The sequence below is a fragment of the Trematomus bernacchii genome, unplaced genomic scaffold, assembly GCF_902827165.1.
Source record: "Trematomus bernacchii unplaced genomic scaffold, fTreBer1.1, whole genome shotgun sequence".
Classification (NCBI taxonomy): Eukaryota; Metazoa; Chordata; class Actinopteri; order Perciformes; family Nototheniidae; genus Trematomus; species Trematomus bernacchii.
This window is the reverse complement of record NW_022987423.1, coordinates 1-24197: the sequence shown is the minus strand read 5'-3', so window position 1 is coordinate 24197 and position 24197 is coordinate 1. Positions and strand designations below refer to the sequence as shown.

The window sequence follows — 24197 nt, the reverse complement described above, 5'->3', positions numbered from 1 at the left end:
CAGTGCCTTCATGTCTCTGTGGGCCGTCACCTTCCTGGAGTTCTGGAAGAGAACCTGTTCAAGCCTGTCTCACCGCTGGGACTGCTCCGAATTCCAGGACATCGAGGTACCTGTCTCACACCACACCTGTCTCACACCACATCTGTCTCACACCACACCTGTCTCACACCACATCTGTCTCACACCACACCTGTCTCACAGGTCTTACAGGTCACCTATTATACCAAATCTTGTTTAACTTGGCAAAACAGGCTAATAAAATGATAAATGCTGCGTATCAAATGCCACAGATGGCAGCGAGGATGACGTGATGGGAGGAGACGGGGAAACCCAACCAGACAATGTGAGGGAGTGGGAGCGGAACAAATTGGCATCGTAACTTCGCCTCTCTTGTTATTAACTCGCCTACTTTTGAGCCACTTTGTTGGAGTTGGTCTCTGTGTCTCTCCATCTCTATCTCTCCTGTTGCTGTGTTACCGTACTTTAAAGGTCACCTATTGTGCAAAATCCTCTTCCTCATGTCTCTTCTACATCAACATGTGTCCCCTCTTCTTCATGTCTCTTCTACATCAACATGTGTCCCCTCTAGCCAATCACCAACCAAGGTACCCCCCCCCCCACCTTATCACCTGAATCTCCTCCTAGAGCACCATTGAGTTCTTTGTAACCAAATCTCTCTCAGAGGGGCGTGGGGAGGGGCTCCTTATTTTCATCTAAAGTAACAGACAGAGAATCAGCTCTTTGGAAACAGGGCTGAAACAGAGGGGGTTATGGGTAATGCTGCAATGATCTGTTTGGTATTTCAGCCAATCAGAGACAGGCTCTGTATATATCTGAGACCTGTGATATATTGATGAAGAAGAGGAAGAGAGGGGACCTTTAAGTACACTGTGCATGTAATCATACATAACCAGTGCTTGAAGTGGGCTGTTACCAGCACTTTACTCTTTGGTGTACCGTGACTTTTAGTATCGTACCGACTCTTCTCACCGGCTGCTGGTTCTCTAATCAATGCTCTGTTCAATTGATCCGTTTGCCATTCAATCGGGAAAAAACTGCTTTTCCCAGGAAGCATTGCGTTCTCAGCAGATTCTCAAAGCTGCACGCTCACAGAACCTAAACTACATCCTCTACTAGTCGGCGGCTAGTCTAGGCTCCGTTCCTTTCCGAGAGCCGTTCAAAAGAGCAGTTTTTTTTAAGGGGGCGGGGCTACTCGGTTTATCTGTGAAATAATCACCAGGGTAATGATTGACTGTATCGCCAGAAATCTACTTTTACTCACAGAAAAATGTATAACTTGCTTCATCTCTCAGCCAGACTACTACTCAAGCAGCGTTACGCCATCATCTACGGAACATTTGCATTCAGGAAAGCAAGTTGCCGTAAAGGCGAGTGGATTCATGGCAGGCAGAGAACCAACGATAAAAAGAACGGCTCTCACCTTCGTTCGTACCAAAGAGTCGTTCAAAAGAAGTGGATCGTTCGCGAACGTCACATCACTAATATAATGTTGACCTGGCTCCAAAAGGTTAACACGAAGATGAGACGGACGATGACACGCCAGATTTTAAAAGTCAAACCCTACGTTGATTAGTTCAGGCCAGGAGCAAGCCAACATTAGCGACCCATCAACAGCCTGGTGATGAAATGCCCGACTGTTGGCCCCCCCAAACAGATGTCCATGTCAGCCCTGATGAGTTTTAGCACCACAAACTAAAGCGAATGCAATCAAATCATTGACATGGTTCCCTTTTAAAAAAAAACTTGTGTTGTGAAGCACAACAATATCTCCTAGTATCTTAAATGTATTTGTATACAATGTAAATGAGGGAGTACTGGCACTTTTGTCCCCTCACATCAAGCACTGTACATAACTTGTGTGATATTTGACAACCTCACGGCAGATGAAGCAGGACTAGATTAGGTTGTTTTTTACAAGCACAAACAATGACATCCACAAATACAGATATTAACAATGAGTGAATAAGACATGTGCAACTAAATTAGGCTTAGTGTTTTTAAATATATGGGACTGGTAAATGTAATTGAGAGACCAAAAACATGATCTGTAAATCAGCTGAGTATGAATCGTATTTAGGTTTTTTTTGTTAGACGGCGACCTCTAGTGGCAGAGTATATAGTAGCAACACAGTGAGCATAAGGAGGAGGGTGATGGATGGGTGATTCAAATACACATGTCAGACTTTGAATGGCTTCTGAAATGAAATGAGTGGCATAGAATTAAAAAAACTCAAGTAATGTACAAGTAACTCGAACTTGTACGTAAGTTCAGTAGTTGACGTATTCAATCACATCCACCAGACAGCGTTACCAAACAGTTACGTTTAGGTATGAGGACGCGTTGATCGCTGATTTATGAGATGCTCCTCTGGGTCATCATATTGGGTATAGGAACAAATGTGTTAAAGAATAAATGTGTTATACTATACCAGTATGTAGGGTGTAGTTAGGGTGTCCAAACTATGGCTCAGGGGCCAAATGCGGCCCGCAGACCATTTTGAATCGGCCCTCAGCAAATTCAAAAAGGTATAAGGGAATATGGCCCACAAATGAAACTTCTGCTTGTCTTATATTGTACTTCTTAAATATATATGTTCAAATATATAACACAGTATTCATTTGTTAATAAGCTAAATTTTCAAATAGATTCAGTCAATTCAAGTTGAAAACATTTTCTAACAAATCTAAGTTGATAAGACATAATAAATGTACATAACCTTGAAATAAACCCTTCATATTTCCTCTTATCATAATCAATCTGAAGCTTCTGTTTGAAGGAATGAGCTGCCAACACAATCAATGAAACCATGTGGAGAGCTGTGACAGAGGCTGTTTGTTTCTTAAAGCATTTTCAAGTATCAAGAATAATTTACCTACATTTGATTGATTTCTTTTGAGGCGATACACCTCTAGTGAGTGGCCCAGCCCTTGGTATATGTTTCTGTATGTGGCCCTTGTTGGAAAACGTTTGCACACCCCTGTACTATATATCTCTGTCTCCATCCTCCACAGGAGCGACCTCGCCCGGAGTTCACGGCCATGGCGCCGATGACGATCAGGAACCCGGTGACGGGAGCGGAGGAACCCTACTTTCCTGAAAATAAACGAATCAACCGAACGCTGACCGGCTTCATGGCCATCATCATCATGGTGAGTCTCCTCTGTCCTCTGACACTGGGATGTAATGAAACACAGGGACACTTGATGAATAACCTTTTTAATGCAGGACTTTTACTTGTAACAGTGTATTTGTACTTAGTACTAAGTTAATTATCTGAATAGGCGCTTTCACACCGGAGTACTTTTCCCCCCTGAACTAGGCCGATAGGGGGGGGAGATTTGGTTTCACACCAAAAAGGATCTGGAACTTGTCCTTAGTTTGCGCAAACCTTTTCACCCCCAGATAGTCCCTGCTAGAGAGGTGGTACTTTCCTGAGGAGGAAATGGTTCGTGGGTGTGTCGGCCACACTAACAATTTCTGTTTGGCTGGGCGAATTGCAAACCACGCCCCGTAAAACTCCGAAAGGTTTTGTGAACCCAAAGCAGAAGAAGAAGAGGTGGCGATCTGCTAGGACAGTTCCAGGGACTAAAGAGTTCGGGGGGAACAAGTACCGGGGACAAGTACCGGGGACAAGTACTGGCTAAGCACTTGGTGTGAAAGCGACTAATGTCTTCCTCCTGTGCTCTGACATTGAGTTTCCATTCCATCCACTGGAGCTGACAACAAGAATCAATGGTTGGAGTTTTCCAGATGTTAATGATTTCTTTCTTTCTAAAAGTGAAAATGATTTGTAGATATTCAACAACCTGTGTGCAGGTTGCTGTTGTGCTGATGTTCCTCATGGCCATCATCCTGTATCGCACCATCCTGACCATCGTTATCGACAAGTCGGACACCGCTTTAACCGGCTTTGTGAGTATAACAAAACAGGAAACGTTTTAAAGTGTTTCTTTAAATCTTTAAAATTGTTCTGAGACAATGTCTATTTTATTATTATAAGTTATAACTAAAAATGAGTTGTAGGAAATATTTTTTTGAAGTTTTGTTGCCATATTTTATGATTTTAAACATGTATTTGTAAAATAATGCTTGACTACATTATAAGAAACGGTTTATTCGAAAACATGTTTTTCAAAAGGAAATAATTATCTAATGACCAATCAAATAAAACGTCAAGATGTATTATATATATATAGTTTATTTAGGGTATAAGAGAAACAACAGAGGCTCCAGGACGCTTCCCTGGGGAACCCCACAACTGAGTGACTTCACATTTCTGTCTTTTCTCAGGCCTCAAGGATAGCCAGTATCACAGGATCTGTGTTGAACCTGTTGGTGATCCTCATGTTGTCCAAAGTTTACACCTCGCTGGCTCACATCCTCACGCGCTGGGGTGAGTCACACCTGCCTCCTCACCCTCCTCACCCTCCTCACCCTCTGTTTTAGATGTTGCCATTGAATGAAAAGTTATTTCAGACACATTTCAGATTAGTTCTGGTGAACAAAAACTGAAGAAGATTTAGTTTAAATGTTTTTATCAGTTTTTAGTTTTTACATATTGTCAGTTGTACTTGTTTTTAAAAATCTTCACTGTTTTGCGTCTTTGTTTGAAAACTGTTGGCAATTTAATATTTTATAGATAATAATAATAAATTAATTTTTGATTATTATAATCAGTTGTTCCGTGTTTGAGGCAACTTTTTGGGGCTTCTAACCATTATGTTTATTATTTCTGCCTTTTTAAATCATGTATCTAGTTACCTCAACATTAGCCAACAAAGGCACCTGGATTAAACCAAACATTTGAACATTATTGTAAAAGTAACAGGAATTTACTTGTCAATATCATAGTAGGGATGTAAAATTGGACAAAAATATTTGTGTGATGTTTGATGATAGTTGAGAACCACCTAAAGGCAACGCTGCCAGATTAAAAGCGTATGTGTAGGATTACATTATTGATTTATTCTGGTGTGTACAGTGTGTACAGTGTGTACAGTGTGTATAGTGTGTATAGTGTGTACAGTGTGTATAGTGTGTATAGTGTGTACAGTGTGTATAGTGTGTGTACAGTGTGTACAGTGTGTATAGTGTGTACAGTGTGTATAGTGTGTATAGTGTGTACAGTGTGTACAGTGTGTAGGAGTGTGTACAGTGTGTATAGTGTGTATAGTGTGTACAGTGTGTACAGTGTGTAGGAGTGTGTATAGTGTGTGTAGTATTCCTTTATGTATATGTTGTGTTCTTCCCGTCAGAGATGCACCGGACTCAGTCTAAATATGAAGACATGTTCATCCTCAAAGTGTTCATCTTCCAGTTCATCAACTTCTACTCGTCTCCGGTTTACATCGCCTTCTTCAAAGGCAGGTAAGGAATAATTCAACCAATCACAACACGGATCACTCAATGTCTTTGGCTCGGTTTGTCGAAAATGGATGTTTCAGAAACGACGCAGATATAAAAACACAAATGTACCAAAACAAATCGAAGAGTCATGTTCATCAACTTGACAACAAACGCAGCGTTTAGAAAACATTCAGCAACTTGAGGGAACATGCGCAGCGTTTACTAAAAGCTGCAGAAACCAAACGCTGCAAATACAAAACATTTGGGCCGTTGAGCGTTTGCACCTGTATCAATTCAGGAATAAACAGGGCTCTTGCACAGAATATGTAAGCATGCTTTTGATTAAACCAATCGCTGCTTTGTGCATTGTTGCCTCGTATACATGTGATGATCCAAGATGGCGGCGTGTACCGAAACTACATCCACAATGTTACCATGGTGGATGTAGTTTATCCTTCTTTGAGGACGCTGCCATAACGACACAAACACATACACTTTTTGTACTGTAAAACATTTGTGTAACAGAAAAAATGTGTAACCAGCTGTTAATTTGTTTGTGTTTGTTCAGGTTTGTTGGTTATCCTGGAAAATACAACACTCTGCTAGGAATTCGCAACGAAGATGTGAGTCTGCAGTATATTAATACTGTACATATATACACATTATGTTTTAGCTAAAGGCGGCTAATGTTGGGCTATAAAGGAACTACAGCACGGTCACATGACTTCACGTCACCACCGCTAAGCTAAAGGAGGCTAATGTTGGGCTATAAAGGAACTGCAGCACGGTCACATGACTTCACGTCACCACCGCTAAGCTAAAGGTAGCTAATGTTGGGCTATAAAGGAACTACAGCACGGTCACATGACTTCACATCACCACCGCTAAGCTAAAGGTGGCTAATGTTGGGCTATAAAGGAACTGCAGCACGGTCTAATGACTTCACGTTACCACCGCTAAGCTAAAGGCGGCTAATGTTGGGCTATAAAGGAACTACAGCACAGTCACATGACTTCACGTCACCACCGCTAAGCTAAAGGTGGCTAATGTTGGGCTATAAAGGAGCTACAGCACGGTCACATGACTTCACGTCACCACCGCTAAGCTAAAGGTGGCTAATGTTGGGCTATAAAGGAACTACAGCACGGTCACATGACTTCACGTTACCACCGCTAAGCTAAAGGTGGCTAATGTTGGGCTATAAAGGAACTACAGCACGGTCACATGACTTCACGTCACCACCGCTAAGCTAAAGGTGGCTAATGTTAGGCTATAAAGGGACTACAGCACGGTCACATGACTTCACGTCACCACCGCTAAGCTAACGGTGGCTAATGTTGGGCTATAAAGGAACTACAGCACGGTCACATGACTTCACGTCACCACCGCTAAGCTAAAGGTGGCTAATGTTAGGCTATAAAGGAACTACAGCACGGTCACATGACTTCACGTCACCACCGCTAAGCTAAAGGAGGCTAATGTTGGGCTATAAAGGAACTACAGTACGGTCACATGACTTCACATCACCACCGCTAAGCTAAAGGTGACTAATGTTGGGCTATAAAGGAACTACAGCACGGTCACATGACTTCACGTCACCACCGCTAAGCTAAAGGCTGCTAATGGTGGGCGTGATGGCGTTTAGTCGTCTCATTTGTGATTTTGTGTGTGTGTCTGTGTGACAGTGTGGAGCCGGGGGATGCCTCGTTGAATTGGCTCAGGAGCTGCTGATCATCATGGTGGGAAAACAGCTGATCAACAACATCCAGGAGTTCCTCTTACCGTAAAAACAACACACAACACAAATCAAACACGTTCATAAACAAAAAACAACTTAATTGTTGTCACCCTGTGATGTTTCTTTACATTTTATATTCAAACTTTATGTTGAAGCTGTTTGAGTTAAAGAGGCCCTGTAGTCTGTTCTATAGGTTTCTGTGCATGTAAACGGTCTGCAACGGCTAAGATCCCTGTGTTCCCTCCTGAGGGAGTTTCTCTTCCACACACTAGAGATAGAGATGTTCTTCGAATATTTTTCATATTTTACAAATTTTTAAGAAAAAATAACAGATATTCCCAAATTCCAGGCAAACAATTTCACAGAAACATTTTATTTTTGAACAAAATCAAAATGTAACTTGACCTGTCTCTTTTCTAACTGCGAGTAAAAGTGAGAGCTCACTATTTTGCAGGAAGCTGAAGTCGTGGTGGCAGAAGAGGAACAGAAGTCCTCGGCTGAAGGAGGAGAAGGGGGAGAAAGAGGAGAAAGGGAAGGGGGATGAAGAGGAGGAAGGGAAGGGTGATGAAGAGGAGGAGGGGAAGGGGATGAAGAGGAGGTTTGTCCCTGGGAGGCAGATTACCAGCTGCTGGTCTGCGAGGGACTCTTCAGCGAATACCTGGAGATGGGTGAGAGTTACAAGTGCATCAAGTATTGTATTTTAATCCCTTTAGTTACTTTACAGATGTGGATGAATGATGTGAAATATAATCAAGTGTTAAAGTGGACCTATCATGCTATATTTGAATAATATAGTGTAGGACCATACCTATATAAGGCATATTTATACTTATTTTTTTTCAAAATACCAAACAGATCATGCATTTTAGCCATGCCTCATTTTGCTCAATTTGCACTTTTTTAGCCCTGTTTTAGCAAGGGCAGATTCAGTGAGAACAGCACCACCTACTGGCCTGGCATATGTACTACAGCGTCTCCAGCGCTTTCGAACGGCAATGGCCGTGGCTGTCTCCTCCTGATTGGTGGAGTTGGCCCAATAGCCGTAGCGCCACCGTCCTGACGTCAGGACAGTGTTCAAATCTGGATCAGTTTTTATCAGATCCGTTGCAGCCCCTTTTTTAGAGATTTGGGTATGGAGGAAAATAGAGAGGGTTGTGTTTTCTGACACTTGGTGAGTTCCCTGGAACACCGGGGACACATATTCATGTATAAAAGACGTACACAAGTGCATTTTGCATGATAGGTCCCCTTTAACTCAGACTTTAGTTCCACCTGGAGTAAATCCACAAGCTACCCTGCAGTATACAAAGTCATTCAAACTAGCTGCACCTTTACCAGCTTTGAGAACACTTTCATGATCAATCATTATAAAACATATCGTATATATTATTCTGAAATGGACCAATCTGCTCAACGACTACTTTCACTGTCGCTACTTTCACTATATTTTGATGATAATACTTTTCTACTTTCACTTGAGGAACATTTTGAATGCAGTACTTTTACTGTAACAGAGTATTCCTACACTCTGGTACTTCTACTTTTACTCAAGTACAAGATCTGAGTACTTCTACTTTTACTCTAGTACAAGATCTGAGTACTTCTACTGTTACTCAAGTACAAGATCTGAGTACTTCTACTTTTACTCAAGTACAAGATCTGAGTACTTCTACTTTTACTCAAGTACAAGATCTGAGTACTTCTACTTTTACTTAAAGATCTGAGTACTTCTACTTTTACTCAAGTACAAGATCTGAGTACTTCTACTTTTACTCTAGTACAAGATCTGAGTACTTCTACTGTTACTCAAGTACAAGATCTGAGTACTTCTACTTTTACTCAAGTACAAGATCTGAGTACTTCTACTGTTACTCAAGTACAAGATCTGAGTACTTCTACTTTTACTCAAGTACAAGATCTGAGTACTTCTACTTTTACTCAAGTACAAGATCTGAGTACTTCTACTTTTACTCAGGTACAAGATCTGAGTACTTCTTCCACCTCTGGATTTGTTCACCTGTTTCTCCCTGACTGGTGGGGTTAACGGAGATGTAACGACTCCCTCTTCCTCCTCAGTGATCCAGTTTGGTTTCATCACCATCTTCGTGGCGGCGTTTCCTCTCGCCCCTTTCTTCGCTCTCATCAATAACTGGGTGGAGATCCGCCTGGATGCTCAGAAGTTTGTGACTGAATATCGCCGCCCGGTGGTGGAGCGAGTGCAGGACCTCGGCATCTGGCTACCCATCCTGCAGCTCATCACACACGTGGCCGTTTTCAGCAACGTAAGACTCTCCGCAGACAATACAGAGCTGCAGTGACGTTATTGCCTTCAGGGTCCAACACAGATCATCCCTGCAAATGTATATTCCTTATGATTCACCCTCAACGTTCCTATTTGTCTCACGTTAGAGATTCAAATTGCTGACTCATCTTCTCAGAATCTTAACTTTTCCAAACCTGTTTTCAGGCAGCTCATCACACACATCGCCGCTTTCAGCAACGTAAGACTCTCAGGAGACAATACTCAAGATTCAAGGCTTGTATTGTCATGTTTACATAGCTACAGTCACAGGCTCCTCTAACAGTGCAACACAATAAAACAGATAAAATAGTTTAAATAGTGCAAGTAAATACAAATAAAATAGAATAGAATACAGAGCTGCAGTGACGTTATTGCACGTTATTGCCTTCAGGGTCCAACACAGAAATACAGCTGTGCATTCCTTATGATTTCACCCTCAAAGTTCCTGTCTGTCTCACATGAGCGTTAGAGATTCAAATTGCTGACTCATCTTCTCAGAATGTGAACTTTTCCACACCTGTTTTCAGGCTTTCCTCATCGCCTTCACCTCGTCCTTCCTGCCTCGCCTGTACTACCGCCACACCAGAGACAGCAATCTCAATGGCTTCATCAACTTCACTCTGGCAACATCACCAAGCAACAACACACGGTGCAGGTAGGCAACGTCACCAACAACACGCAACAGGAAATGCAAGCTGTTGATGAAGTTGTTGTTTTCTATGCTGTGCTGAACAGGTATCTGGATTTGAGGGACGAAGAAGGACACTACCTCCCTGAGTACTATCACCTCCTCGCCATACGACTCGCCTTCGTCATCGTGTTTGAGGTCCGTGTTTTAAGTTTTGTTTTAGAGTCCAACTGCAGGAATGAGTCCTGAACTCTGACATGACTCAGCATTTCCTCACTTCCTGTCCCTTGGTCTCTCTTCAATGGTTTTCTGAATGTGTTTCTGGTTGTTATCCTGAAATAAGATCTGTGGTTAACACAAGCTGAAGAGATTTTAACGTTTCGTTCTATGACATAAAATATGTCAGTAAATACCCCACTGGTGGATTTAAAAACAGAGGTTTCCAACAAGTGTCTAAATGAGACGACTAAACGTCATCCCGACCGTGCCCTCACCCTGACTAGTGATGGGAATTACGACTCTTTGAAGGGAGCCTGATCTCATGGCTCCGTTCCTTTCTGAGAGCCGTTCAAAAGAGCAGTTTTTTTTTAAGGGGGCGGGGTTACTAGGTTTATCTGAGAAATAATCACCAGGGTAATGATTGACTGTATCGCCAGAAATCTACTTTTACTCACAGAAAAATGTATAACTTGCTTCATCTCTCAGCCAGACTACTACTCAAGCAGCGTTACGCCATCATCTACGGAACATTTGCATTCAGGAAAGCAAGTTCCTTTAAAGGCGAGTGGATTTATGGCAGGCAGTGAACCAGTGGCGTAGCCACCATAGGGCCCAGGCCCAGGCCCACCCAGTTTACTCATTGGCCCACACTGAGAATTTCTTTAAAAAATAAAAGGGGAGGGAATAAAAAAATGTATTCACCCGTTGAGAATATCCAAGCATTCAAAGTGAAATTCAAGTGAACAAATATCGAGTTGAATTAATGTTGTATGTGTTTTATCCTCTGAACCAAACTCATTTACGGTAAAAACTGGTTGTTGTTTCCGGCGGGCGCCATAGTAACGTGAGAGAGGCAGAGAGCTGCCTGCAGGGACACGCTTTTCTGTACAATGTGCAGACATTTCCCCAGCCCAGGAGCTGAAGGTGCATTCACGAGGGATATGTAGACTGGAAGCACAGCGTAACTCGTTGGAGAGACATAAACAAAGCGAGGACCACTGCAAGTCCATGAGCAGGTTTGAATGCTACAACCTATTGTTGCTGTTAGTGCAATAAAATAGTTACCTAACGATTGTTAATAACCCAATTTGTGTTCTGTGAAACTGAAAAGGATATTACGTTGTTTTTGTTACTTTCGTTGCAGTGCTAAATATGTGTTAAATGTAATTTAGGTTAACGTCCTGTGTTATTTACATGCTTTTATTTTGAAGGCGAGTTTACGCTGTTGACAGGAAGTTGTTGTTGCTATGGAAACAACGTGACGGAGAAAAGGAGCGGAGATTAATCTGCATATAAAGACGGAGAAAGTAAAGGATAAAGTTTATGTTTAAGTTTAGCACCCCCCCGAAGAGGCACCAAGTTGGTATTAACTATAATATAAAAATGTGGGTTTTGTGCTAATTCGTTTATAAGCTGTTTTGTAGCTTTGCTGTCTGTTTACAGTTCACTTTTGGTAGCATGCTAAAGTGATTCTAATACGGATGGAGCCTAAATGTATTTGTTATTTTTGTGTCTTTATAGCTCTTACGTTGATATTGGAGATTTCAATGAATTCATATCATCAGTCAGGTCTTCCACCATTATTCTGAGGGAAATGCTACAACGATGCTTGGCAATGGGCATTATTATATATTATTATTATAGGTCAGACCTACCTTAAAGTCATTTTTCCCCCTGGAAAAAGCTGGCCCACCCTATTTCATACAGGCCCGCCCTAAAGTAACTGTCTGCCTACGCTACTACAGTGAACCAACGATAAAAAGAACGCCTCTCACCAAGTATGACTCGGTTCCCTTCGTTCGTACCAAAGAGCCGTTCAAAAGAATCGGATCGTTGGTGAACGTAACATCACTAACCCTGACCTCCTCTCCCCTCCTCAGCACGTGGTGTTCTTCATCGGCCGAATGATCGACCTGATGGTTCCCGATGTCCCCGAGGAAGTGGAGATGAAGATCAAGAGAGAGCATTACCTGGCTAAAGAAGCGCTGGCTGAGAACCAGGTTCAGAAAACCTGCTGCAGTCCAGCTGCAGCGACCGGGGGTTCGACTCCGGCCTGAGGGTCTTCCAAACTCACTCATCCCCTTCAAATCTGTCTGTCCTGTATCCAATGTTTTGCTCACTGCATAAGAGAATTATTTGACCTCTATTTTATTGTCTTGTTTTTTGGAACGTATTTGGTCCCATTAGTCCAATGCACATATCTTATTAGAGATAGATCATTTATGTTCAGCGCTCCTTCAGATTGGAATACCTTACCACCAAACATACGATGCTTTCATTCTTATTTTGCTGTGAATTGTACCTGCTTTTGATAAATCAGCACATACAAACTCTTCATGAACTCTCTGTGGACACACACTTGGACAATGTGTGTGTTGTGATTGTAGTAGTCTGTTGGTTGTATTGTGACTTGATTTGTTTGTTTTTTACTGTCTTGATGTTACAAGCCCCTTGAAAACGAGAGGGTTCATCTCAAGGGGTTGATCCTAAATAAATACATTTAAGTTCATTTCTTAAAGCCATGATATTAGTACTCGAGAAATTGTTCAAAACCTGTTCCCCTGCATTCATTAAATACGTAATTTATTTTAATTTTAACCTGTGTTAAAGGTGGGGTAGGTAATTCACTTCAGATACACTTGTTGTTATATTCCATGGAATGCTCTTAACATCCCGATAGCAATGAATATCTTAAGTGCTTTGACAATAAATCCATAATAAATGTCATCTGTGGAAGCCGTAGTACTGTAAAAAGCACGACCAATCATCTGAGCCGGCCCGGCTAAAATAACTGGATGGCCTACCTGCCTGTCAGCCTTCCATCTGTGCACAAACTTATCTCGTGCCCTCATTGGTCATGTGTGCGTTCGTGTGTGTTGGAGGAGGGGCTCTGTGAGGAAGTGGCAGAAGAAAATACAAATAAATAAGATAATCCAGCATTTATGAGAATAATATAATGAAATATACAGGTTTAAATGTTTTTATTTGTGAAAATGATGCAATCCAATCATTATGGAGACTCAAAATGAAATTGAAACAACTATCAATCAACAAATGGAGGATTAATACCTTTATAAAAATCTTTCTGTGAATAAGAAGAAAAATGTGTCATTGGTTTAATGTTGAACAGTCGGCCTGTTAAAAAAGGAAAAATGGGCAAACAATCACATTTGTGGAAAGAGACATGTATTTATAATTTGAAGGTGATGGGATGGAGAAGATATTTATATTTCTTCTTGTTGTTAATTTAATCTATGGGAATATTTAACATCCACTAGAATACAATAGATGGACTGGGTGTTTCTCAATGTCAAGGAAGTAATAGTAGCAGTAGTAGAAGTAGTCAGTGACGTGCGGTGAGGTTCATGGCTGGTGAGGCTGTGGCCGTTTCTCAATCGCGAGGATATTGGCTTCCAAGCCACTATTTCAAGGATGCTACGTCATCGAATCCCGCCGAAGGACTGTTCCAATGTCCAGGATCCTTGGAATTCTACCGAGGACTGAATCCTTCGCTGCAAGACATTTCGAGGATGCACCAGTGTATCCTCCGCGGTCTTAAAATCCCCACAATGCTTTGCGCACGGACCAATTTCCAAAATCTTTGGCGGAAAATGTAAGCCTCTCATATGACGTAAGCCTCTCATATGACGCACACCTGCACACTTGCTAGCCTCTGATGGACCTGACTCGTATAGGGACTTGTCCTACCAAGGAAGCATCCTCGACATTGAGAAATACCCACTGACACAGTTTCTAGCCAGAACTCCATCAGTATGAAACCACAATTAAAAAAACACATAATTCTGAAGGCAATAAAAACAATTTGGATATATTTTATTTTAAATACCTGCTTTTGTTTTACTTTCTACTTTGTCTGTGCACCACTAATGAATGGTTTAGTGAATATGTTGTCATGTTCCTATTTTTTCTTGAATAAAGTAACAAAATAAAGAACTTTTTGCACCTCTTGCTTAGTTTCATATTTAAACTGACAACTTGTAACATAAATAATATCCGTCTTTATTTCAGTGACTGGGCAGCTTCCATTTTCACCTGTAGTGTAAAGCAAAATGATATATATGGCATATATATATGCCATATATATCCCCCCCCCCCCCTGATGAACATCATAACTATAATAATATTCATGATTCTCTTCTCTCACTTTTACATGTATGAGGATGAATGCAGGACTTTGACTTGTATCTGATTATTTTTACACTATTTACAGAAAACAGTTTTTTGTTTAAACAGAAATCCCATCTGTTATAATTTAGATTAGAGGCAAATGCATAAATACATTCATCTCACAAAGAGACGAGATGATTGATGCCGGATGAGCTTTTATGAAAGGCTAAAGGTGGGCAGGTGTGTGTTATGTAGTGTAATGATATAACCCTAACTGTGTATTTCACATTATTTTTTGTAAGGTCACCTTTTGTTTTTCTCTCTTTTTCTTAGCTTTAAAAAAAGTATGCATCTTTTGTGTGTCTCCCAGTCAGAGGTGGGAAGTAACTAAGTATATTTTTCTCAAGTACTGTCCTTAACCCATAAGTTAGCTACTTTTGGGGAAATTAAGGGGAACATCATTTAGACTAAATAGACCACCTACACATTTCTGACAAGTAACCCCCCCTAGTGTCAGAGATCTGAAATGTGACATATATGTCACATTGGGCTTTAATGGTAAAATAACTCTTATATATAACTTCATTAATGAGGATGATTTTTTGGTTTAAATTAGTTTGAACATTATTTGAATTGAAGAATAAAGAATATATTAACTAAATATAATTGAATCAGCTAATTTGACTGAGCAGATCATAATCATATTTCTAATTGTGCATATATGTCACTCCGGGTTTACTGTGAACGTTTAGGGTTAAAGTCCCGATGTGACAGCAGTGTCACAGCAATGTTTGTCTCATTTGTTTCATATCAATTTGATCAAGAAATGTTTCCACAACAGGTTAAATGTAATAAAGGACATGTTATGTAAGCATTTTCATTCTTAAATGGCTTGAATTTTACCTTTAGCAACAAACAAAAAAAGCTTTTGAAATGTAGCTCGTTCTGTCACATGTGTTAACCTGGCACATGGACATCTTGGACATGTTGCTATGGGAACACAAAGTCACATGACCTGGACCATGACCCCCCCAGACTGTTCAGGGTGTCACTGAGGGACTTAAAGGCTAAAGCTAAGGAACTTTCCAGAACATTTAAAGTTCATGTGACCCCCGTGTCACGGTGGGTACAATGTTGAGGTACTTGTACTTCACTTGAGTATTTCTATTTTATACTACTTTGTATTTCTACTTCACTACAATTCAGAGTTTTAAAAAAAAGAAAATATATAGGATATTTGATATATATATATATATATGAGAGTAATACAATAATGTTTTTAAAATGTTAAATTCCTGATTTTAACATTGATTTATTTAACCTTTGGGAACTGGGAGAGGTAACTGGTTCTAGTTTTTATCATATCATTATTTGAATATTATTATTTCTGGAAGATGTGTTTTGTGAGTAATATAATATAAAAAAACACACTGTTTTCACACATACCTGTAAATATATCTAATATGTATGCCCCAAATATGTATATATGTTCATTTTAATTCATTTATTATTTTAAGTGTATATCATTTTATTTTTATTTGATCTTTTAATTGTATTAATCTCTAATCTTGTGTGAATCTGTGCTGTTTTTCATTCTCACCCTGTTGCTGTTTGAACTACTGACGGGGATTAATAAAGGTCTATCTTATCTTATCTTATAATAAAGTGGTACATTCATCTGTTTGCAACTTATATATATCAATATTTCAATTACTTGTATATAGACTATTCTGCACTATTTCTATTATATTATATTTTATTTACTATTTTCAGTTTTATTGTTGTTGCACTGTTGGAGGAGCCTGTGACCTAAGTCTTTATGTCTTTATTAGGATCCCCATTAGCACTAGCATGAGCATTGGCTCTTCTTCCCGGGGTCCTCACACACACAAAACATACATAAACATACATACAACAAAACAAAACAGCTCATAATTTCATGCAATTTACAGTGCTGTATGAAATGAAAACTGAAATGGTCATCCAATTTTCGCCATCATAAGGCCAAACAAAACATTACAAGTGGACATAATATTATAAACATACCCACAGGCACAGTAACATTTTACTTTATAATACTGAGATAATTTGTTAGCAACCTTTCATTGTCATATCGACACTGTAGCTATGCACAAATGACAATAAAAAGCCTTGAATCTTGAATCTAGTGTGTTCCCGGACAGGCGCTCATTTCTTACCCTGTTACTGTTTGAACTACTGAATTTCCCCATGGGGATTATTAAAGGTCCATTGTATCTGTCCTGGTTCTGAGCAGGACCTGTGAACTCATACTTGTTATTTCTTAAAAGACAAGTTATTTATTTTTGGTTGTTTTGTACACTATTTTTTATTTGTTTTAAACAATGAATCCAATATCACCATGCTGAGGACGATTTCCTAATCTTTTATTTTCAAGAAAGATTTATGCTAGATGGGGTAGGACCAGAAAAGTGTTTAAGCTTCTTCTTCTTGCCCCTCTTGACAGAGACTTTTTGAGGTTTTTTTTGTGCTTTTCTTTGTTAAGAAGACCTGCAGGTCCGCTGCAACTCTTACTACTTTTAAATCCAGGCTGAAGACTTTTCTTTTTGCCGCTGCTTTTAATTGAACTATTCACATCTTAAACTGCACTGTAACTTTTAACTTTTATCCATGTATTTTTTCTTTTAATGTTTATTTTATTATCTTTTCTTTTTAATGACTGATTTTAAATGCCATTTTCATAATGTCTTCCATTTTTGTAAAGCACTTTGAATTGCCTTGTGTTGAAAGGTGCTATATAAATAAACTTGCCTTGCCTTGCCTTAAAATTATTATTACAATTATTATTATTGTTGCTTGTTTTGTTTCTGACATGTTCAATAAATTGACTAATAAAAAAATAAAGTGACAGTGTTTTTCCCGGACAGGCGCTCTGAGGACAGCTCAACCCGCTCCCCGTGTGACGTGAAGGACCTCCTCCTCCGACACACAGCAGCAGTGATGGCGGACTACGACAACTACGAGGATCGGGACCGGGCCTACGGGAGCTTCGGCGGCGGCAGAGGGTGAGTCTCCTCCGGCAACACTTCCTCCACACGGACAACCGCGGACAGAGAGCCGGAAAATAGTGCTGTGTTCCCCGGTTCTCTGTGTGTGAGGAGGACCAGGCCCCGACTGGCCCTCCCTCAGAAGGCCGGACATGAGGGGGGGGGGAGGCCGGGCGCAGCGGCAGGAAACACCGCGGTCTGACGCACACACATGTGGGGGAAATACACCCGAAAAATAACGTGTTTTAAACGGAGATCCCGGGGTAGTTTTACAGCACTTTTATTCCGAGACAGGAATTGTTTTAATATCTGTAAAATGTTCTTATGCTAGGTTTTTATCTCATACGTTTGTTTGTATGTATAGTTTCTTAATATGTAGGTGAGCTGAGCGTTTCATCGTAAAGTGCAACTGCGCGTTATATACCTGTACAGTACATGGATATCTAGATTGATGTACTTTATACTGACGTATGGCAATATAATGTGTTGAATCAGGTGCAGGCTGCCCGCATGGCTGCATCATGTGTCCGCAGCGTCTCCTCCAGACATGAGGCTGGGTATCGATCTGTTACCGATCACTTAAAGGGGACACATCCTGCTCATGTCCTGCTTCATATGACTAGAGTCTCTACTGGGACATGTCTTCATTAATTAATGTTCAAAAAGCTCTTTATTTGTCTCATACTGCCTGTGCTGCAGCGCACATTTTAACCCTGTTTCTGAAACCAGAGCCCAGTCTGATTGGTTAGCTCGCCGGCTCTGTTGTGAATGGTCACCAGATACAGATGTCCCGCCCCTTAGTCTATCATGTACAATGTGTTGGAGCTCTAGCCAATAGGAGCGTGAGTGTTCCACAGTGATGTCACTATTTTCAGGAAGTAAACATCGAATGGCGGTGTTTGGGCCACTTGGGGGTGGGAGAGAAACACAGGGATTGTAGCCTCTGCAGACCATTTACATGCACTAACACCTACAGGAGAGGGAACACCACAACAAGCAGGATAGGTCCCCTCTTTTTTAAAGTGTGTTGGCTTCAGGCTGCTGAGTCTCCTCGAGGAACAGATACAGATTTTACTTTATTTATTTGCTAACAAAGTCACAAGTTTAGTTAAAAAACAAGAACACAGATGTATTATATCCTGTTATGAGTAGATTACAATGCACCTGCTCTAATGTTATTAGTATTAAAAGAATGGATAATATATATATTTGTAAACTGACACTCAAACGGTACATTAATTGCAGGGATCTTAAAACATATGTATTATTGTAAAGATAACAACCCCCTGATATTCATACCTCCTCGTGTCCCTGCAGCGACAACGGTCATTTCTTTGACTTCCAACATTACAACTGTTTACTTTCACGATTGACATCAGCACCATTAGCTGTGATAAGGTGTTTCCAACAGGCGTACTGACTGACCGGTTCCCATTGATTAAGATAGTTAGGTAGGTAGGTAGGTAGGTAGGCAGTTAGGTGGATAGATAGGTAGGTAGATGGATGGATAGGTAGGTAGATAGGTAGGTAGGTGGATAGATAGGTAGATAGGTAGGTGGATAGATGGATAGATGGATAGGTAGATAGATAGGTAGGTAGATAGGTAGGTGGATAGATGGATAGGTAGGTAGGTAGGTGGATAGATGGATAGGTAGGTAGATAGGTAGGTAGGTGGATAGATAGGTAGGTAGATGGATGGATAGGTAGGTAGGTAGGTGGATAGATGGATAGGTAGATAGATAGGTAGGTAGGTAGGTGGATAGATGGATAGGTAGGTAGGTAGGTAGGTAGGTAGGTAGGTAGGTGGATAGATGGATAGGTAGGTAGGTAGGTAGGTAGGTAGGTAGGTGGATAGATGGATAGGTAGGTAGGTAGGTAGGTAGGTAGGTAGGTGGATAGATGGATAGGTAGGTAGGTAGGTGGATAGATGGATAGGTAGATAGATAGATAGGTAGGTAGGTAGGTAGGTAGGTAGATAGGTATGTGGATAGATAGATAGGTGGATAGATAGGTAGATAGGTATGTGGATAGATAGGTAGGTGGGTGGATAGGTAGATAGATAGGTGGATAGATAGGCAGGTAGGTGGATAGATAGGTAGGTAGAGAATTTTTAATAGTCACATATATCCCAACTGTTATAACTTGGATTATTTTAAGCTTATTACACAAGGAAAATGCATACATACATTCATCTTTAAAATATTAAATCAAGCATTATTATTATTATTAGAGCACATTACAACAACTGTGAACACACACACACACACACACTTCTCAAAGACTGCAACCACAACTATTTAGAAATACTTATGGCTATTTTACTAATATATATTTCTAGACTAAGTGTGAATATGCTCATTGACATGTTATCTCGTTGCTCTGTCATCGCTCTGCTTTTTACCACTCTTATTTATTGTGTCTATTTTTTTACTGCAGTGAGAGTTGCCAAAGAAATGCCGTTGTACTTTGTATGAAGACAATACAGATATATTCTGTTATAGTTGTAGTAATTGTTCCCCCCCCCCAGGCCCCGGGCAGGCGGCAGGAAGCAGAAGGAGCTTCCCACGGAGCCTCCCTTCACGGCGTACGTTGGGAACCTGCCGCTGAACGCCGTGCAGGGCGACATCGACATCATCTTCAAAGAGCTCAACATGCGCAGCGTGAGGCTGGTCCGCGACAAAGAAACAGACAAGTTCAAAGGTCAGTGCCACGAAGTCGCTGGCAAGGCCCGATCCGTACCGGAAACCTTGATTTGATTTATTTCGAATGTGTAAACAAATAATAATGAAATGAAACATGAGAATTGTGATACTGTACAAACTTAAGGAGTATCAAATTGATAAACAAAAACATAACTGACTTACAAATTATATATAAACAAATAATCGACCTAATACACATCCGAAAAGGTATTTAATCCCACCTCTTCTCCCAAAAACTCAATTATTAACACCTATATATATATTTGTTGCTTAAAACAATACATTTGTTATTGAAAAACAAACAAATAAATAAACAAACAAATACATGAAAGGTAAATGGTAATCAAGACAAGATAAATAATAAACCCAGAGTGTCCGCGGGGTCTTAAAAAGTATTAAAAGTTGATAAATCAATTTAGCGAAAGTTAAGGCTATTAAAAAGTATTAAACGGCATTTTCCAAGGTATTACATTTTGTAGCTTGTTTTCAATAAGTATATAAATGGTCCAAAGAGGTTGTATTCTACAGTCTGCCTGAATGTAATCATTGCGTAGGTGTGTAGTGTGATTCTGTGTAGTTTATTGATGGCATCCCGTTGGGTTTGACGTCGTCTGAACAGGACATCGCACGCTCACTGCTTGATAGCGCGCGAAGGTCCGTTTACGCCGGTTGTTAAACAACATCGTTATGGGGAAACGCAAGTCTGCGTCCAAATGGTTGGAAGATAAGGAGGAAGGACAATCAATACTGTATATAGTCAATGTGAGGTAAAGTGTGTCGCCAAGGTAACCGGTTAAAACTCAAAGTGGCGATGAGGTCTTAAAATGTGTGGAAAGGGTCCAAAGATCCAAAAATACTGTAAATTCCAAAAATACTTAAAGTTCCAAAAATACCGTAAATTTCAAATATATTTAAAGTTCCAAAAATACTTAAAGTTCCAAAAATACTGTAAATTCCAAATATACTTAAAGTTCCAAAAATACCGTAAATTCCAAATATACTTAAAGTTCCAAAAATACCGTAAATTCCAAATGTATTTAAAGTTCCAAAAATACTGTAAATTCCAAATATACTTAAAGTTCCAAAAATACCGTAAATTCCAAATATACTTAAAGTTCCAAATATACTTAAAGTTCCAAAAATACCGTAAATTCCAAATATACTTAAAGTTCCAAAAATACAGTAAATTCCAAATATACTTAAAGTTCCAAAAATACCGTAAATTCCAAATATACTTAAAGTTCCAAAAATACCGTAAATTCCAAATATACTTAAAGTTCCAAAAATACCGTAAATTCCAAATATATTTAAAGTTCCAAAAATACCGTAAATTCCAAATATACTTAAAGTTCCAAATATACTTAAAGTTCCAAAAATACCGTAAATTCCAAATATATTTAAAGTTCCAAAAATACCGTAAATTCCAAATATACTTAAAGTTCCAAAAATACCGTAAATTCCAAATATATTTAAAGTTCCAAAAATACTTAAAGTTCCAAAAATACCGTAAATTCCAAATATACTTAAAGTTCCAAATATACTTAAAGTTCCAAAAATACCGTAAATTCCAAATATATTTAAAGTTCCAAAAATACTTAAAGTTCCAAAAATACTGTAAATTCCAAATATACTTAAAGTTCCAAAAATACCGTAAATTCCAAAAATACTTAAAGTTCCAAAAATACTTAAAGTTCCAAATATACCGCAAATGGTTGGAAGATAAGGAGGAAGGACAATCAATACTGTATATAGTCAATGTGAGGTAAAGTGTGTCGCCAAGGTAACCGGTTAAAACTCAAAGTGGCGATGAGGTCTTAAAATGTATGGAAAGGGTCTTAGAAAAGGTCTTAAGAGGTTTTCCATGTGACTTCAGGACTCCTGCATAGACCCTGAAACCGTAAACACCCAGTTAGGATTAAACAACTTCATCCTCCGATTTGTTCTGCGAACGCTCTTACGTCCCCATGATGCCTTTTATCTTTGGTTTGCTTAGTTATAAAATACTTTAATTTGTCCTTATTTAATAAATACTTTCTCTCGTGTGTCATTCATTAGCAAAGGAAAGCATTGGAAGAAGTACTTGGTTCCATTAATTGAGTAAAAGCACCATTTCTATCTAAATGTACTGTTTATGCAGAATGGATGTTTTCACATTTATTATATGATCCTTTTTTTGTAAATGTAAGAGTATTTTAGTTTGTCAAAGCGGACCGAGTTTAGATCCTACAACAAATACTGAATAAAACTTCGGCACTTTCTCAACAACACCCAGGAGTGGATTATGAAATATTAGATTGAATATCATTCCTGATCCAGACCTGCAGCCGAGATGAGAGCGCGCTGATTCTAGGTGATAGGAAAGGAGCTTCAATGCTTCCTTTGGTATCCCCTTTAGGAAACACCGGACTATCCTTCAGGAAAGGAAAGGAGATACTGCTGTCCCACAACTCCTTGCAAGGAATCGTGGGACAGCATTATCTCCTTTCCTGAAGAATGTTCTGGTGTTTCCTCAAAAGGGGATAACAAAGGAAGCATTGAAGCTCCTTTCCTATCACCTAGAATCGTCCCTTTCTGATCCCGTTCCCCTCCGTGTGTGCTTCCTTCTCTTCTTCAGGCTTCTGTTATGTGGAGTTTGAAGATCTGGAGTCTCTAAAGGAAGCGTTGACGTACGACGGCGCTGTGAGTATGAAGAGAGGACTCTTTAAAGTAGAGACACTACATACTGATATACACCTGAACATCAGCAGGAGAGGACTCTTTAAAGTAGAGACACTACATACTGATATACACCTGAACATCAGCAGGAGAGGACTCTTTAAAGTAGAGACACTACATACTGATATACACCAGAACATCAGCAGGAGAGGACTCTTTAAAGAAGAGACACTACATACTGATATACACCTGAACATCAGCAGGAGAGGACTCTTTAAAGTAGAGACACTACATACTGATATACACCTGAACATCAGCAGGAGAGGACTCTTTAAAGTAGAGACACTACATACTGATATACACCTGAACATCAGCAGGAGAGGACTCTTTAAAGTAGAGACACTACATACTGATATACACCTGAACATCAGCAGGAGAGGACTCTTTAAAGTAGAGACACTACATACTGATATACACCTGAACATCAGCAGGAGAGGACTCTTTAAAGTAGAGACACTACATACTGATATACACCTGAACATCAGCAGGAGAGGACTCTTTAAAGTAGAGACACTACATACTCGTACAGTCGAGCTCAACAGTAACACGCGACTTCTCACCTCTGTAAAAATAATTTCTCTTTGGACATTAATGAATGAATTAAGTCTTCTTCATCTTCTTCATCTTCATCTTCTGCTTCAGCTGCTGGATCACAAGGCTCTGAGGGTCGACATCGCAGAAGGGCGGAGACAAGAGAGGGGGGGCCCAGGGGGCGGCCGAGGCGGGGGCGGAGGAGGGGGCTTCGACTTCCGGAAAGATGACGTGCGAGGAGGCGGCGGCGGAGGTACGTGTGTGTGTGTGTGTGTGTGTGTGTGTGAGAGAGAGAGAGAGAGAGAGTTGGAGAGAGTGAGTGATGTCCTGTTTTCTTCTTCAGTTGTTTCTCCTCTGAGTAAAAATGACTTTGCTTTAAAAATGTATTTAAATTAACACAGAATAGATTTGAGTGAATAATTTTTTTTGTTGACAATTTGTAATTATTTTTTAAAAATGTTATCGAAGACATTTACACATTTTATTCTTCAAAGATTCTTAAAAAGAATCCAAACATTTGGTACGGCCCCAAACGATTGGCAATAGTTTAAAAACTGTAAAACTAAATATAAAAAGTGAGACTCAGAGGAGGAGTCATCTTCACCTCCATCTTTCATCCCGAGCAAATCTCATGAAATGTAACTTGCTTGAGGTTCTTCTCCTTAACATCTGCTCTGTGATTGGCTGATGGTCGACTAACAAGCCCCGCCTCCTCAATGCCCCCCCCCTCCCCCAAGTGTTAACTCCCCCTGTCCCCTGCAGGACGAGGAGGCTCTCGAGGAGCTCCAGGAGGAGGAGGTCGAGGATCCAGAGAGGACTTCGATAATCAGGACGGAGGTC

The 24197-nt window shown here is 40.1% G+C and overlaps 2 protein-coding genes across 2 annotated transcripts; both read left to right on the top strand.

The window, feature by feature from the left end:
- Positions 1–12764, top strand: LOC117490679 (anoctamin-7-like; the record flags this gene model as incomplete). The annotated part of the gene is given in 13 exon segments (XM_034140460.1): positions 1–106; positions 3034–3171; positions 3839–3934; positions 4313–4415; positions 5278–5389; positions 5937–5991; positions 7054–7151; positions 7561–7667; positions 7700–7774; positions 9183–9388; positions 9936–10063; positions 10144–10234; positions 12136–12764. Coding segments are annotated over 13 exon segments (1492 nt in total), but the record flags the coding sequence as incomplete, so codon positions are not given.
- A 4539-nt stretch (positions 12765–17303) lies between these two features.
- Positions 17304–24194, top strand: eif4h (eukaryotic translation initiation factor 4h; the record flags this gene model as incomplete). The annotated part of the gene is given in 5 exon segments (XM_034140448.1): positions 17304–17427; positions 19937–20109; positions 22726–22790; positions 23469–23610; positions 24120–24194. Coding segments are annotated over 5 exon segments (520 nt in total), but the record flags the coding sequence as incomplete, so codon positions are not given.
- Between the last annotated feature and the right edge of the window lie 3 nt (positions 24195–24197).